Source organism: Rhamphochromis sp. 'chilingali', assembly GCF_963969265.1.
Source record: "Rhamphochromis sp. 'chilingali' genome assembly, chromosome: 16".
Lineage (NCBI taxonomy): Eukaryota > Metazoa > Chordata > Actinopteri > Cichliformes > Cichlidae > Rhamphochromis > Rhamphochromis sp. 'chilingali'.
In genome coordinates, this window is record NC_137943.1 from 22968459 (window position 1) to 22985497 (window position 17039).

The window sequence follows — 17039 nt, forward strand, 5'->3', positions numbered from 1 at the left end:
CCTGTCAGCGGATTTATGACACTGTAAAGTTAAATAAAATCACTCACTTTGCGCCAGAAAGAAGAAAGCAGCGGATAAACAACAGCAGAATGGTTAAGCTTGATAAGCAGTTGTTAGAATTTATTTAATATTACTTTCTACACCAGGATCCTTTTCTACGTAGCTGCAGTGGCGTGTCTAGAAAGTTTTTGTTGGGGGGGCCAGGTAGGGGCACAGATAATGTTAAAAAAACAAAAATCTACCAACCATAATTCAATAACCCTATAAACCTAATAACCGAATGCACTTTTAACTCTTATTAGAATGAGATTTTATCCACTACGGTGCAAACTTTTTAGGTACTGCGTTGATAAAGTACAAGAGATACAATCAGTGCTTTGTCAGTGTTTATTCAGCATTCAAGGACAGCAATATTTGCATAGTATTTTTACTGACATATAGTGCACATATGTTATGGGCAAAAACATTTTTTAATATTAAAATACAAACATTTTTAACATACAATTGTCAAATTAGCCAATGCAAAACTTTATCTGCCTATTAAAAAAGAAGATAATCTTCTCACAAACTGGTGTTTGATTTTGAAACAGGAAAAAAGTGGGGAAACAAATGAAAAGACTAACATTTGAATAAAACCTGGAAGCAAGTAAATACTTTCTATGCTGCCTTATGATAAACTTTGGTAATACTGATGTATAAAGAACACTGGCTGATGATGAAATACAGTCAGCTGGCATGGTGACACTGCCAGTATTAACCTGCTGGGCTGGACTGGGACAAAAAATCGGCCCGGGCATTTTGATTAAAGACCGGCCCACCAGGTATTAAAGCCATGAAGCCTTTGAATGAAAACAAATGCTGTTGTGACAGTGATGTACACTGTCTTGTTGGTATATGTATGATTTCTATACATTTTACGTCAGATAAAAACTTTGTTCGCAAGATTCAGATAATTATTTAACAAAAGCTAGATATTTTAAATGAGAATAAGAAAGGAAAGTATTTATTTGTGCCCCCCTCTCCCTGTTAATGCCCTACCTGGCCCCCTGACAAAACTTTCCTAGACCCGCCCCTGCACAGTTACCAGTTGTCAGCTACTTAGAAAAGGATCCTGGTGTTGTTTGTCTCTCAGAAACAGTTCATAACTTCCCTTCAACTCATTCATGTCACCTAAAAGGTAAACCTGTTTCTCCATCACCTGTTCAGCTCTGATGATTCAGTAAGGACATCTCCTGGTTTCATCTTCATGTTTCCCTCTCACCACATATCCAAACCGACATCATGACCAGCAGCTTTACAGCTGTGGCTCCAGCAAACATCAGCTGATAGAAATTAATATTAAATAAATTCTAACAACAGCTGATCAAGCTTAAATGTGCTGCTGTTGTTTAGCACGACATCCGCTGGTTTCCTTTTTCTGGCGCAAAGTGGACGATAAATAAACAAGAGGGAAAAGCCGATCAGCTGATCATCGATCAGTTTCATGATTGAAGTAGCAACAGGAAAGGGAGGAGAGAGAATGAGAGAAGAAGAGGCAGCTGACAGCGTGAAGACGCAGAATAAATCCAGCTTTGTGTCTTTTTCCATTTTAGCTTAAGCCTGGAATAAACTGTGTTCCTTACAGCTCAATATGAAACGTGTAATATTTTCTCTGAATGGAGGGACCATTCCATTTTTTAAGGAGTGGTTGACAAGTCTACTAACTAACCTTATGAATAAAACAAAGTTCACTATCAGTAACATCATAGCACCCACTCAGCTGTATAGAAACTCCGTCATGCTAGCCAGTACGCAGTACGAGTTATTGTAACTGACTGTAAAAAGTCAGCACAACGAAAATAAACTCCACCTAAATTTGTTTTATATCTGACCCAGATAGACTGCAGGTCATAAGTTCTTACCTGAAGTTCAGTTCACCTGACACTCGGACTGGCGGCCGCCTCGGGTCTCTCCTCCTCCTGCCTCCCCTTCCCTCATCCACCTGCTGGCCTCTGTGGAAGCTCCGCCATAGCCACCACCAAACAACTGAGTTATTTTTTCACATCGGCCAGCATCTGGCCATTCCACCACCTCTCATTGTTCATGCCGTTACAAAAAAAATTTATAAATAAGTCATCAGCCACTGGGCAAATGCCCGGTATGCCCGATAGCCAGTCCAGCTATGTTAACCTGCAACCAAATCTGCAGCTCCATAAAGCAATGTTAGACTTGGATTATATCTTATGACTCATGCTATGCTAGCAAACATTTAGCTAAAATAGGCTACGACTTATGCTAGCTCCCCCCAGTAGCCTACTGTCTGAAATATTAGACGGTTGCAATAATTCTCTAAGTGTTATTTTTTCCTTGGTATTCTAATGTCACAGAAGTTTACAAAACTCAACAAACTTAATATTACTTACCGGGACATTTATTCTCTCCTCATTTTCTTTCATCGAAAAATTGTTTTCTGTCTTTCTCCTTCCTTTGCTAACGTGATGCTCATAGTGCAGAAGCCGAGGCTGCATTCACTTACATTCGAATATCTGAGCTTCACTGTGAAAACATAATCGTACATTTGATATTTGATTTAATTTTATTGTTTTAGCTTCGGGGTGGCACCCGGGGTGGCCAGTCTGGTTGGGGCCCCCGCAGGGCCACCCTGCTGGACACGCCACTGCGTAGCTGACAGCTGGTAACTGTGCAGGGGCGGGTCTAGCAAAGTTTTGCCAGGGGGCCAGGTAGGGCATTAACAGGGAAAGGGGGGCACAAAGACATACTTTCCTTTCTTATTCTCATGTCTAGCTTTTAATAAATAAATATCTGATTTTTAAACAAGTTTTCATCTGATGTAAAATGTATAGAAATCCATTATTGTATACAGTATAGGAACTTTATAATTTATAACCTAGTAAGCTATAGTACTTTTTCCTTTGGGAAGATACCATGTGTGCAGTCTGCAATTCTGTTGAAGATGTTGAATCTATTTAATTATTGTGGAAAAATTATTGATTTCTGTGCATTTTTTTTTTACACGTGTATTAAATTAAAGTTGATTACGTCAATTAAGCATTATGAGGTGGAGGGTGGTTCCCTATGTTTTTTTGTTTGGTTTTTTTTTGCTGGGAGTTGGCAACCCTACTAGTTAGGTTGCTTAATATTTCCGCGAAGTACTCTTTAAAATACCAGAATAGGAAGGATGGTGTAGGTTTAAGTTTATTAGATTGATAAGTATTGCTGAACTATGAAATATTTTGGGTGCAGTGTATTTTTACATACAAGTATAACAGAATAGCTTTAGATTTGTTTTGTTTTTTTAAACTTGATTATGAACTTATACAAAATGTAGCAAGATATTTAAAAAAAAACATTTTATTGATTATAAAATACGCTATATCGGATTTATATCGGTATCGGCAGATATACAAATTTATGATATCGGTATCGGACATAAAAAAGTGGTAACGTGCCATCTCTAACATGAGAGAGAGAGAGAGAGCCCAGCAGGCTGGCTAAGCTAGCTCGGTAGTTCAAGGTGCCTAATGTCTAGGTAATTTGTCTCAGTGGTAGCTTCCCCTGTGGCGTAGTGCTGCTTACTTTTTAACATTCCTGTTGGCGACTGTTAGCTGCAGGAGCCGGAGTGAGATGTAAGGACATCGGTTCAACTTGCAAAACCTGCTCAGGGTTTAACTGTTTAACATGGTCCTAAAAATGGCATCAGGAGAAACATAATCAAGTTCTTTAAACCCAAACTCCACCGGCAAGATAAAAGTGTCGTTTGCTTTGATGTATTCAATCCACCTCTTCTCGCTGTGCTGAAATAACTCGGCAGTTATTAAATGGATTGCTTCATCCTCCTTGGCCCACTGTGGTACATGTTTGTTTGATAAACTGCGTGTTTTTTGTTTATCTACTCAGTTTGTTGAATTTCCAAACCAGATTGTAAAAAGACAAGTCCAAGAATGATTATGGAAATCACAAACTTGAACTCGATCCACAAATATATCTAAGTAAAGTTATGACGGTTTATAGATCTACAGTTTACAGCTGTAGACAGACAGATATCACGGGGGTTTACCATTTAAAAGAATAATATTTGCGTTTCCTTAGGAAATGTGAACATGCTGTATTGACAGGATTAGAAAGTGTCAGACTCCATTCAGGTGGGGAAGAAAAGTTCTGTGTGACTAATCTGGGTTTTGGCTTATCATCATTTTCCACTTATATACAAAACACAAGGCAAAATCAAAGAATTAATGTGATAGCCATCCACAGCTACTGTATAAAAGGCTCTGACCTGCACAGGCTTTCTTTGTGTTGCTATGGAAATTTCCACTGCTACGCAGGAGGGAGGGAGGGCTTGCAAGCAAGTCTAATGTCAGGTATAAGGAACTGGGGAATTTTTTTCTTTGACTGGCTTAGAGTCCAGATGAAGTACAGCTGTTTTAGAGACACCACAGTGGAATGCTTCATCTTTCAGTCTGTTTTTCCCTCTGTCTCCTAATCCGCATCCTCTGTCTTTCTTCTACTTTGATGGCAACAATAAAGGATTTGCCAAAGATAAAACTGACTCATAACAGAGCATAACTTCTCCTAAGTATCACCGGCAACTTTAAAAGCACTCACAGGTCAATTTAACATCACTGATCTTATCATTACAATGACACGATATGCTGGGAAACCTTGGATTCTGGCATCCATGCAGATGCTACTTTGACCAAGCCTCTCATCCACGCTGACAGCGATAGGACTCTGAAATGGCAGCAGTATCCCACAACAGGGGAGACAACAGTTCGGAACAATGACCCAGGCTCCATACTCTCCATATCCCAGATCTCCAAAAGGGAACAAAATACACTAGAAAAAGCTCGATGCATAGAGACGCCATCCTGCATACTACAGGACCCACAGGATCTGCCTAAATAATCTGATGGCTTAGCATTCATTTTAGTATTCAATATAAAAAACTGCAGTCAATCCTGCAGAGAAATACTCCATGGGGAAGTGTAGAGCTTAATACTCATGTTAGCAATGTTTATACCAGCAGCTGCAATTCTAAAATGCTGAATTTTTCAATATCTGCAGCACGTTCCCTGCTAGTCCTTGTTTCCTGAGCTAGAGACACAAAGGAGTGCCATCCTTGTAGAGCAACACTGCTAGCTCTGGTTCTCCAGATAAGACACAAGTAGTCTTGCATTTTTCTAGAAATATATTTCTTTTTGTCTTCATTCAAAAGGACAAACCACAAAAAAACAGACTGGAAGCACAAGGTTTTCATTTGACATCAATAAAATGTAAGTTGCAGTATCCTCCACTATACCTCTGCTCTTTGTAGCATTTTATGACATTTATTTGCCTTGTGGGGATTATTTGGCTCAAGTCCAGGTTGCTGATGAGGAATCTGGCTGCTCTCCTGCTTCTCAGCTCTCACCATGCCTCAACGGTTCTCGGCATTCTGCACCAGGCCTTTGGTGTAACAGTCCCTTTTAAGTCAACTCATGACATATGTCATCATATTTATGTTTCAGTCACAGTGGTCCTATGAATATAAAACAAAATGCATGTGCTGACTAATGAGGTACAGAAGTAGATTTGCTGTCTGCATGTACATAAAGAGAGGACTTGAGTGAGCTTTTTTTTTCTTAAAATACTCCATATGGTAAATTAAATTATCAAACTTTGTTGTAATGTACTTTGATTGACATCAAACAGTATAAGTGTAATGTCAGAGATTCTGACTACCTTTCACTTGTTCACCTTAGCACATTTCAAGGTCAAAACAAAACTGTGTCAAAACAATCAAAAATGTCTGATGAATGGTTATAGAAACAACGTAGGTTTATTTTACTTCTTGATTCTCTGTAAAAGAATCTTTTAGCTACCTTGGAAGTGTTAGTGTGGACCACATCACACAAAATTGTTGTTTATGCAAAATCTCTTGGAGGTTAGAAAAAAAACCCCGGCAGTGACAAGCAGTGGGAAAATGTTACAGCCCTGGAACAAGTCATCAGCTGCTCTGCCCAGAATGAATTTCCATGTTAGTTCAGTCTAAGCGTCGCTGTGGGGAAGAACATGGCTGTTATGGTTTTTAACCCAGGTTATACACAGTATGTGCTAAATTCTTGTTATGCTAAGTGTAGATACTAAAAAGTCTGCAAAAAAAACCCCCACAATTATTTTTCTGCCACAACAATTAAAACACTCTTTTGTTGTCTTTGTTTAAGATTTTAAAGTCACAGACACATTTTTTTTCTATTTCTGTGGGAGAAATCCAGCCAGGAGAAAAGTTATTGATGCAAAAACGTATGTGAAATTCATCACCTTACACTTACCTTGCTTTCAACCCAGAACCTGCAGATGTACAGCTGCATGTTTACATGGTGTGATGCTGTACTTTAAACAGCGTGTTTTCAGGGACAGTGGGGGATTCTCTGATGGAGCTCTCCACATTCACTCACATGGGGCTGTCGGTACACATAAGGACAACAGTGGCCGGCATATCCATATCTAGCTCCATGGTGGTCCCCCCCCCCCCCCCCCCCCCCTTTAGTTTGTCAGACATGATGTTTGTACAGATGTCTGGGTCCAAAGCAGAAAGGACAAACCCTCGCTGCCCTTTTGGTGGTCCCGGCCTACCCCTGACTTTAAAGCATAGATATACTCAACTGTACAAGTTATCTTTTGGATTAAATTTTCTGACTGTATTCTGTGACCATGGTGGGTATAACATGTTTCTATAAACAATTCTCTCCTTATTATTGTTATTATTCATGGTCAACAGCCTTGAAGACTGCTGTTGTGCTCTGTGAGGTTCTTTGACCCATTTCAATGTATTTCAGATTTAAATAAAATAAAACAATTTATTACAGTTTGCGTTTTAGTAATGAGTTCCGATAATGATAACTAAAGAAAGATGAGCAGCCAGGACATTAGAGTGGTTGTAAACAAACCCTGATGTTGGCTACCTGAAGTTTGAACTCTAAGACCTTTATCCATACCGCTGCTTCCTTTGTCCTTCAAATGAAGTGGTAGCCAGTCTCTCCAAACATTTAGCTTGCTTACAGTCTGTATGATAGCTGCACTTTCTTCCCCAGTCAGTCTTATCTTTCAGCAGTGTCACTGTGTTCAGTGATCACAGCAGTTGCTTAAGTGAGTGCACGGTTTTTATAAATAATAGAACCAATGTTGAAAGTAAATGGAAGACCCACTTTGTTTTATGATTATCTATAGCAATATGACATTTTATGAATCTTATGTACAGGACACCTTTTAACAACATCTTTTAAATAATAGTTTGTTGCAGCTTAAGTTGTATTGATGAGTTATGATAATGGTATGATATTATACTAGAGAAACCCTGATGTTAGTTATAACTAAAGTTTGAACTGTAAGCCCTGCATCCACACTGCTGCTGTGATTTGTTTGTAACGGCAGATGGTGATATTGCACGATTTTCACATTTTGTTTGCAAACATCCAAATCGGGAATGTGTGACAATTTTCCATAAATTCTCCTTTCCTAAATAACCTGATAACCTGACCTCTTCCATTAAGAGCTTTTTGGCCTGTTGTGAATTCACGGCAGCTGTCTTGTATCTCTGCTTACTAAATGCTACTTTGTCAATTCGAGTAAAGTCAAGCAACCAACCTGCCTACAATGTTTAGCATTAAATCACTTAGTGTTGGGGATTTTTAGGAAGCAGAAGTAAACGTCTGCGACATGAATGACCAAAAATCTCACTGTCCCAGTGTTCTAGGTTAGTTGCCAATGACACAGAAGGGGAATAGTAGTGTTTTGTATTGGTTCCTCAGTCATATGGATAACACATGTGCAGTGTTTTCAAAGTTTCATAGTGAGTTTTCTTGCCAGTTAATGGGGCCAAATGTTTTCAATTGATACTCAACTTGAGAAAAGCACAGCGTGTGCCACCACAGACACGCAGGTCTAAACTTAGTGATGACGTAAAAAAGAAAGAATCCATGTGGTTTCACTTTTTATATGAAAACATTTGGGATGTTTTTATGAACTTCCTTCTTCAGCTGGAGCGTGTATGGGTTACTACTGCAATTTTATTCTTCTTGCTTGCAGCCAACCTAGAATAGAATAGAATAGAATAGCACTTTATTATTATTGTAAATGTACAACGACATTATGGGTGTCCCATGCCAACTGTCCCGGAATAAAATATATAAACTATAAATAGACAGTGCTGTACACTGTTCACTGGTTTGTGACACAGACCCTGTTGTGTGTTACAGGAATTCAGGAGGGTACAGAGTGCACCAAGTGCAAAAATGACTGGGCATTAAGGGCAGCCATCGCACTCCTCTATGTGCTCTGTGCCCTGCTCGCTATAGCGGTGGCTGTCCTCGGATACAAAGGTAAGCCGTAACTGAAGTTAAAATGCCTGCTTAAACAAATACTCTAGTTTTCAGCTGGATTGCAGCTTCTGACATCCACAACAACTTACCTGACAACACTGAACCCACAATGTGTGCATAACGGGTTGAAGTGGAATGGCAGATGGTGACCTCAGTTTTTCCAGAGTGGCTCAGTTAGACCCTTTCTTACAAGCCAAGAAATATTGATGCTCTAAGCCAAATACATAGACTTTCCTTTAACTACAGATGATGGAACACTTATTTAATTCTTCACTACTTCACTACCCCTCCACGGACTGGCATATTAGATCACCCAATTATGTAAATGTAAAAAACATATTCTTGCCATTTCCTTATATTTACATGTGAATTAAGTTCCTGTCCTCTGTGCTGTGGTGATATTACTTGTACAAGCCCCTGGACTGTCAAAAGGCATAGCAACTGGCCCTGTTGCCCTTGGATGTATAATCCTGTATTGTACTCCTGTAGGTGTGTTTGCTGGTTTAGTATGACGTGATTCACAGAAAGTGAGAGGGGATCAGTATGAATGAAATTCTGTATAATTTTATTATGAAGTTCTTTCTCTTCACACAAACTTGGTTGATTTTTTTCCTTTTTTTGTCTAATAGATTGAACGATAACAAACAGAAAATACAGTACACAAAATCTTGCTAGAAAGTCCAGAAAGGATGATAAGGCCAACTTCAGGAAAGACTTTGGACAGACAGAGAATTAAGATGTCTGACTTTGGCACAATTATAGTTTTTTTTCCCTTTGTTTACTCCTGCCCTGCCTTCTGACTCCCATGGTCCCACAGCTTCTCTCTGCCTTCGTCTTTTTCTTTTATGTTTGATAAAAAATTAAATTGACTAACAGTCAAGCCAGAGGCTTTGGCCTAAGATTAACCACTCTGTTGACAGAAACCGTTGTTTACTGTCCACCATATTTGACATCTTTAGCCACAGCTCTAAATGGGAAACAGATTGTGTGGCGCTGTCCTTACTGCACGCATGCTGCTGTTACTCCCTGTTTGAACAATGGAAATAATATTAAATAGAAACAGACAGGAATTCCACATATTTCAGGCGTTATCATCGGGGAATGCTTTCTGTGCCTTACACATTTGTGGTCCAAAGCAGTCACAGAAAAATATGCCGAAAGTATCCTCGAGTGAAACACTGCTACAGTCCTACCTGCTCCACAGGCAATGGATGGCATATTTGCCTAATGGGGAAAGACTTAATCCAAACTACTGCACAAGTTTAGATTTAAATCAGAATTAGGTGCTGTCAGGTTTGTTTTAGGCTTCCAGCTTTGCATCTGTGTTAGCGTCAAGCCCAAGTGAGTTTGATGTCTTGGCTCTAATGTCTACCAGATGACTGTGCAGCGACTACCCAGGCTTAACAGCCCAAAGCAGATTTTATGGCTTGGTTGCAATTTGTTATCTCGTGAACTACAGACTAACTCACAAATTGCTGCGAGTGTCCAAAATACTTTGAGTGTGCAAGAAACCAATCTGAGCTCTGCATTCTATGATTTTTTTTTCTATGCACTTTGTTATAGATATGCTGCTATTTTTCAAGTTAATGCTTTAATTCCTGTTAAAGAATTGTTTATTTAAATGTTTGCTCCAGCAGCTTTCATCAGTGTTAATCTCAGTTTGGGTAACTGCCTAGCTTTTGCTCATAACATGTCCCAATAGACAGCCAGACTTACTAAAAGACTTACTTAAATTAGCAGCCTTATATAACTCGCAGTGCCTTTCCAATATAAGGATGTGAAAAGGATGGAAAGATTAACAGGGGTGAATGAGAAGGTATGTTCAAGATTAGTGGGGAGTTTTGCAGGTGTTTCTAGTTTATTCTAGATTTTTCTCACTGTTATCAATGGAATAAATTTATAGAGTGTTTCTGATTCACCCAAAAGAAAAGCATGTGACCATTTCAGAGAAACTAAGACAGATTTAAAGGAGATTACCTTCAAACTTCAGTTCTCAGCAGTTACCCAACAGCTCTTTGAAGCTCTTTTTGTTTGTCCCAAGTGCATGTTATTGTTTCATGTTTTTGTCACTCCTGGAATGATAACAGTGAACGCTTAGGGTGTTTTCCAGTTCAGTATTTAGACGCCCACATGCTGAGAGAAAAACAAAGCATGGAAGAGAGGAGACTCTTCCTGCAGATGTAAGGAGAGAGAAAGTGGAACCAGAGTCGTAAAGCGCTGGCGTGGTATTGATTATGTGTTTGACATTATTTACACTGATGAAGTGGAATTTGTGAGGAAAAATGTTAGGAAAGTTTTTCACTCCATTCAATCCCATGTTCCCATCAGTGGCGTTTAACTTTTCCAGTTTTTCATTGCAGCAGTATGAGTGTAACAATGCCCTCTGCTGTTAAGAAGCCCTTCTGCAGAATATACTATATCTATCTTCAACTTTAAGACAGTCGCTTTCATTTTTTCTTAGTGGTTGAGAAAATGGACAACATGACAGAGGGCATGCAGAATTATGGAGGCAAGATCATTGCTGTGGAGACAGACTTAAAGAAACTAGGTAAGTTCCAGTAACACAAGATTATATCATAGATGCCGAAAGCTGCAGAGATTTCAGTGACGTGTACAAGAAAGTAGGTTTTGGCTTTGACACTATACTATATTTGTATGTCCTATTAACAGTGTGTGACTGTTTTTCAGATGATCAGGCTGGAGTGATGTCAGTTAATGCCACTAGTGAGATGAAGACTTTCAAGTCAGATCTGGAAGCGTTACAGAATCAACTACAGCGCATTGCAAACAGGGCAACAAGTAACAGCGACAGGCTGGATGAACTTAGGATAACAGGAGGTGATACGGAAAGTGCACATGTCTCACTGCAGAGTTTTATGGAAAACAATGATGCTTCACTGCGTGGCATCAAGCAGACCTTGACCTCTTACAGTGGAATGATTGACAGCCTTGAGGCGGACACTGCACGGCTCCAGTCTGAGATACAGAGCCAGGTCAAAGTACAGAGCCAGACTCAGATTGATGTCAGTGCGCTGAACATCACGCAGGCCCAGCAGCGCAATCTCCTCAGCACACTACAGAAGACAATTGAAAATGCAGGACAGGAAGTTCAGAAACTGAAAAATGACTATCAGATTCTGCAGCAAACAGCCAGACAAACACGGGCTGACACAGAGTGGCTGAAGGAAAAAGTTCAGAACCTTCAGGTTTTGGCAGCCAACAACTCCGCCTTGGCCAGAAACAATGAAGAAGCTCTAAATGACTTGGGAGCTCAGCTCAGCACTTTAGCCAGCCAAATCCAGAATACCTCAGCTCTCACAGAGGGACATGACCAGAGCTTGCATGAGATGATGGACCACCAGAGAGACCATGATAATGCCACCTCGCTTAAGTTTGACAAAATGGAAGCACGATTAGACAGACACGAGAATGACATGAACCGCGTGACTGGAAACATTAGCTTTGCCGCACAGATTCTTGGTGTCATCAGTTCCGAGCTGAATGGCCTGAGGTCCTGTGCTGAGACAGTAATGCAGCACTCTGACCTGTTAGTGGGACTGAATGGAAGTGTGACACAGGCCAACGCAGACAACAGAGAGCTGCGCGCCCAGCAGGATGAACTAACAGCCCGGTTGGACAGAGAAGTCAACAACTTGTCCATGGTGATGGAGGAGATGAAGCTAGTGGACAGCAAGCACACACAGCTTATCACCAACTTTACCATCCTACAAGGTGAGGAATACCTGGCGTGCCTGATTTAGAGCTTTTCATCATCATATGTAAATAAAGCACCTTTTCCAATTATTTGTGAAAATTATGACAAGTATATTTAATTATTCTAGGTATGGAACTCGTACATTTTTAATTAATATAGAAAAGTATAAGAATATATAGATAGATTTCTTCCACTTCCATTTTGTTAAATAAATAAGTACAACAGTTTTCAGTTTCTTGGGGTAAGTTACATCGTCTACAACCTTCTGGTCTTAAGAAGAATCATATTTATGAATTATTTGTGACTTCTGACAGTGACTAGGATTGTACCTCTTCTGATTTGTAGTATGCATTTGTACCAGAAAAGAAATATAAGATTACAAGAAATCATTTGTGTGATGTTTTGTGTGACAGTGCATGTAAACATTAATTGTTACACATTGTTCTATCAGTTATAGTTCACTTATCTGCTCGTATTTCAGGCCCACCAGGTCCAAGAGGGCCCAGAGGTGATAGGGGTCCTCAGGGGCCAATGGGCCAAACGGGACAAAAGGGTGATAAAGGAGACAAAGGAATGCCAGGATTCGTCGGACTTAAAGGACAGCAAGGTGCAGCCGGACCACCAGGCGCAGCAGGTCCAAAAGGTTCAGTTGGGGCTCAAGGTCTTGTAGGACCTAAAGGACCAAGAGGGCCTAGTGGTCGACCTGGAAACCCTGGTGAGAAAGGTGACCCTGGGGTTCCAGGGCCTCCTGGGAGGGATGGACCTTCCGGAATGCCAGGACCGCCCGGGCCACAAGGGCCCAGAGGAGCAGCAGGACCTTCAGGTATGGAAGGACCCCGTGGGCCTGTTGGACCCATGGGCCCTCCAGGTCCTCCCGGTCTCCCAGGACTTCCTGGAACTCCCATATTTGTAAAGCCACCTCAGCCCACTCAGCCCCGTCCGGTCACTCAACCTCCCAAACCATCTCAACCTTCTAAACAAGTACAGGAACCACAGGGCTCTGTGTCGGTCCAGCCTCCTGTTGCCACAAGTCCAAAGCCTGGTGAGTTTTGTCCTGTCCCACTCTCATCAAACCCAACCGTTCACGGCAGTTGGCTGCCCCTCTCTGAGCCTGCGCTCTGAGGTTTCTTCCTATTAGAAGGGTGTATTTCCTTCCCTCTGTCACCAAGTGCTTATTGATGGAGGTTGTCTATTTGTTGTGGTTTTCTCTGTATTAGGGTATTGTAGGGCCTTTATCTTACAATATAAAGTGCCTTAAGGTGACTGTTGTTGTGATTTGGTGCTAAATAAATAAAATAAAATAGAATCTTGCACGGTGGCACAGTGGTTAGCACTGTTGCCTCACAGCAAGAAGGTCCTGAGTTCACTCCAGCCTGAGCATCACTCCAGCCTTTCTGTGTGGAGTTTGCATGTTCTCCCGGGTACTCCGGCTTCCTCCCCCAGTCCAAAGACACGCACTTTGTGGGGATAGGTTAACTGAAAAATCTAAATTGCTTCAGGGCAATTTAGATTTTTTGGTGTGAATGTGAGCGCGAATGGTTGTCTGTCCCTGTGTGTTGGCCCTGCGACAGACTGGCGACCTGTCCAGGGTGTACCCCGCCTCTCACCCTATGGTAGCTGGGATAGGCTCCAGCACCCCCCGCGACCCTGAAAAGGACAAGCGGAAGCGAATGGATGGATGGATAGAATCAAGTGATTAGATAAATTAGACCAGGACATTTTTGTAAATGTTGATACCTTGTACCATCTAAACAGCATCTCTAGTGATTTTGTTTTCTTGGATAACATGTATGTGGTAATTCATTCTTCCAGGTTGTCCACGTGAATTCAGAAACTTTGGAGACAGCTGCTATTACTTTTCTTCTGGTTCACAGAGGCTCAACTTTGATGAGGCCAACCGGTTTTGTACTAATCGTTCAGCTCATATGCTCATTATCAATAACAGTGAAGAACAGGTAAATTAAATTACATCCATATATTCCATATAAAGCTATTGCTAATTTTAAACAATTGCACAAATTGACATAAAACATTATTATAAACATTTTTTCTTGTTACATCTTCTTTTCTATTCTACCTCTAGCAATTTGTAAAAAAAGCCATCACAGGAAAAGGATATTTCTGGCTTGGACTGAGTGACAGAGAGGAGGAAAATGTCTGGAAGTGGGTAGATGGAACCATACCAGTTTTCACGTGAGTTGCAAATTTGTGTATGTATTTTAACTGTACAGGACAATTTTAACAAAGTGTAACCAAGTGTCTTTGTGGTTGTTTTTAGGAAGTGGAAGCCTGGCCAACCTGATAACTGGAAGCATGGTCACGAAGACGGCGAGGACTGTGCTGGCCTTATCCATGAGGCCAACTGGAATGACTTTTACTGCACTGACCGCATTGGTTTCATCTGTGAACATGCCTTTGACAGTTAGTACCGTCTTCATATTGGACTTTTAAATTTCCTATTTGTGTGTATTTCCATAGTTGCTTAATTTGTGTTTTTGGAAACAAAGCCCATATGACGACCAAGTTTGTTTATTCAACTCCAAATGTATATTTTTAAAATGTGTCACAAATGTGTAATGTCTTAAAAAATTATACTACATTCATTTACGCTGTTCTTTTGTAGACTGATGCAGTTTTGTTTATCTAAACAGATCCAGTAATTATGATCCCCTGTTCAAATTGGACTGATTCAAGATCACCTTAATATATTTTATTAAGTTTTTCAAAAGAAAAATAAACAGTCTAGTTTATTTTATAGTTATATAGATATACACACAGAGACATATACACACACAAAGAAAGAATTTAATCTATTTTAGAATAATAATAATGGATTGGATTTATATAGCGCTTTTCAAGGCACCCAAAGCGCTTTACAATGCCACTATTCATTCACTCTCGCATTCATACACTGGTGGAGGCAAGCTACGGTTGTAGCCACAGCTGCCCTGGGGCAGACTGACAGAAGCGAGGCTGCCATATTGCGCCATCGGCCCCTCTGGCCAACACCAGTAGGGTAAAGTGTCTTGCCCAAGGACCAACAACCAGGACAGAGAGCCTGGGGATCGAACCGGCGACCTTCCGGTTACAGATACGCTCCCCAACCCCCTGAACCACGGTCGCCCCGTAATAAGGCTGTAACAAAATGTGGAGCAAGTAAAGCACTGTGAATACTCTCTGGATGCACTGTAACAGTGAACATCCCCTGCTAAGTGGAGCTTAGTCATCATTAATAGCTGTTTTTTCATACAATAACACCTCAAAATGTCGCTGGGAGAGCTATAACTGTAAATGCAACATCTTGGGCGCACACACAGAGATACAGATACAAAATGTGTTGTATTTTTTTGTTCTCTTCACAGTGAAAGTTCCAGTTTTATAGCATCCATCTAAGAAGTAGTGATCAGTCTCCTTTCAGGAGAAAGGTGAAGAGGTTGAAGACGTCACTATAACAAGGGCCATGCGGAGAAGCACTACGTGACTAGAAGACTCTGATAAAGCCAGCCCAGTGGAGCATCACTGACACTTGGACTTTTATTTGTCTTTAAAGGCACTTTACAACATAGTACCATGCAAAAGGCAGAGCAAACACAGAGCCATTCCACTGTTGTATTCATTTCGATTTTGTACTGAAAAAACATGAGTATCTTCATTTATTTAGGCTGATGCAGCCACAGTTGTACATGTGTATCTGTAAATAATATTTTACAAATGACAATTAGTTGGTTGGAACTGAATTTGATATTGTTTGATTTGTTCAGTTACTCAGTCTTTACACATTTAAACTGTCAGAGTATACTTCAAATCTTTGTATCCGATAAAATACTCCACAGAATCATAGAATTATCATTTGTTTACAAGCAAGTTCCCACAAACATGGTGAGCAACCACTTGTCATCATTGCCCAATAAATACCTGTAACCTAACAAAAAGAAAGAAAAGTAGAGTAAATTTTTTCAGTGCTTTTTTGGAGGTTGGGGGAGAATTGATTGCTGATGTGAGCAGTGTTGCTGCCTTACAAAGGACTGTATTTCTTGGACTTTGACCTGCCAGTATTATCTTAATCTGATATATACATGATCCATATGCACATGGTTTGTAATGTATCCATTATCAGATGATTTCTTCATTATGCCAAATGCAATATGCGAAACATTATAATTTGTATAATCAATTTTTTTTGTTGATCTTATGGACTGAATAGCAATGTTTAATCCAGTTTAAGGTTCATCTGTGAGTTCATTCAATCACCACATTCCGATGGATCGGGTCAGAATGCTTAACACAATAAAATTGGGAAAAAATTTGTGTGGAATCACTGACTGTTGTCCATAAAATATTTCAGTAAATGTGTGCAGACTGGTTAGCATGAAATGCCAAGTGTTTACACATAAAAACTGAAGGAAAATAGAGACTTTAAATTTCAAATATTACTGCTAATCTGCTATTTATGTCTTATTTGCATTTTTATTTTGTCTTCAATAAAACGAGTGTATAACAGTATAGCATCAGTACTTTGAGAAAAAGTAGCAAAATATTACAAAAAATCTAAACTACAGCTAAACTTACATATTTCACACACTCTAGACAGAGTGTGTGAACATCACTGATGCTGCCTAAACCTACATACTATTGTATTAATAATATAATAATAACATGCTAATATTATAAATTGACAATTACAACACATTGACTAAATAATGGATTTATATAATGTAATATTCAGTCTATATTCAGATAGAAAATTTCAGATGTACTAAAGTAGATTTGTATGTTTTGGGGTTTGTTTGTTTGTTTGTTTTTTGATATGTATGCTTTGTCTAAAAAGTGAAAAATGCATAAAATAATAAATACTGACAATAATACCTTTTTTAAGATTATATACTTGTTCTAAGCACTAACAAAATTCTTAAAATGTATAATTTTTTCAAAAATATACTTGAATTATATATATGCTAATATTG

The 17039-nt window shown here is 39.7% G+C and overlaps 1 protein-coding gene across 1 annotated transcript in view; it reads left to right on the top strand.

Moving 5' to 3' along the window:
- Positions 1-16637, top strand: part of colec12 (collectin sub-family member 12) — a 33155-nt gene extending 16518 nt beyond the window's left edge. The window contains exons 3-10 of the mRNA XM_080906859.1: positions 8238-8360; positions 10822-10908; positions 11049-12092; positions 12557-13117; positions 13888-14030; positions 14159-14268; positions 14354-14496; positions 15438-16637. Of these exons, the coding sequence (XP_080762985.1) occupies positions 8238-8360; positions 10822-10908; positions 11049-12092; positions 12557-13117; positions 13888-14030; positions 14159-14268; positions 14354-14496; positions 15438-15457 (2231 nt within the window). The 3' untranslated portion in view covers positions 15458-16637. The remainder of the gene's footprint in view (positions 1-8237; positions 8361-10821; positions 10909-11048; positions 12093-12556; positions 13118-13887; positions 14031-14158; positions 14269-14353; positions 14497-15437) is intronic.
- The last annotated feature ends 402 nt before the right edge of the window (positions 16638-17039 follow it).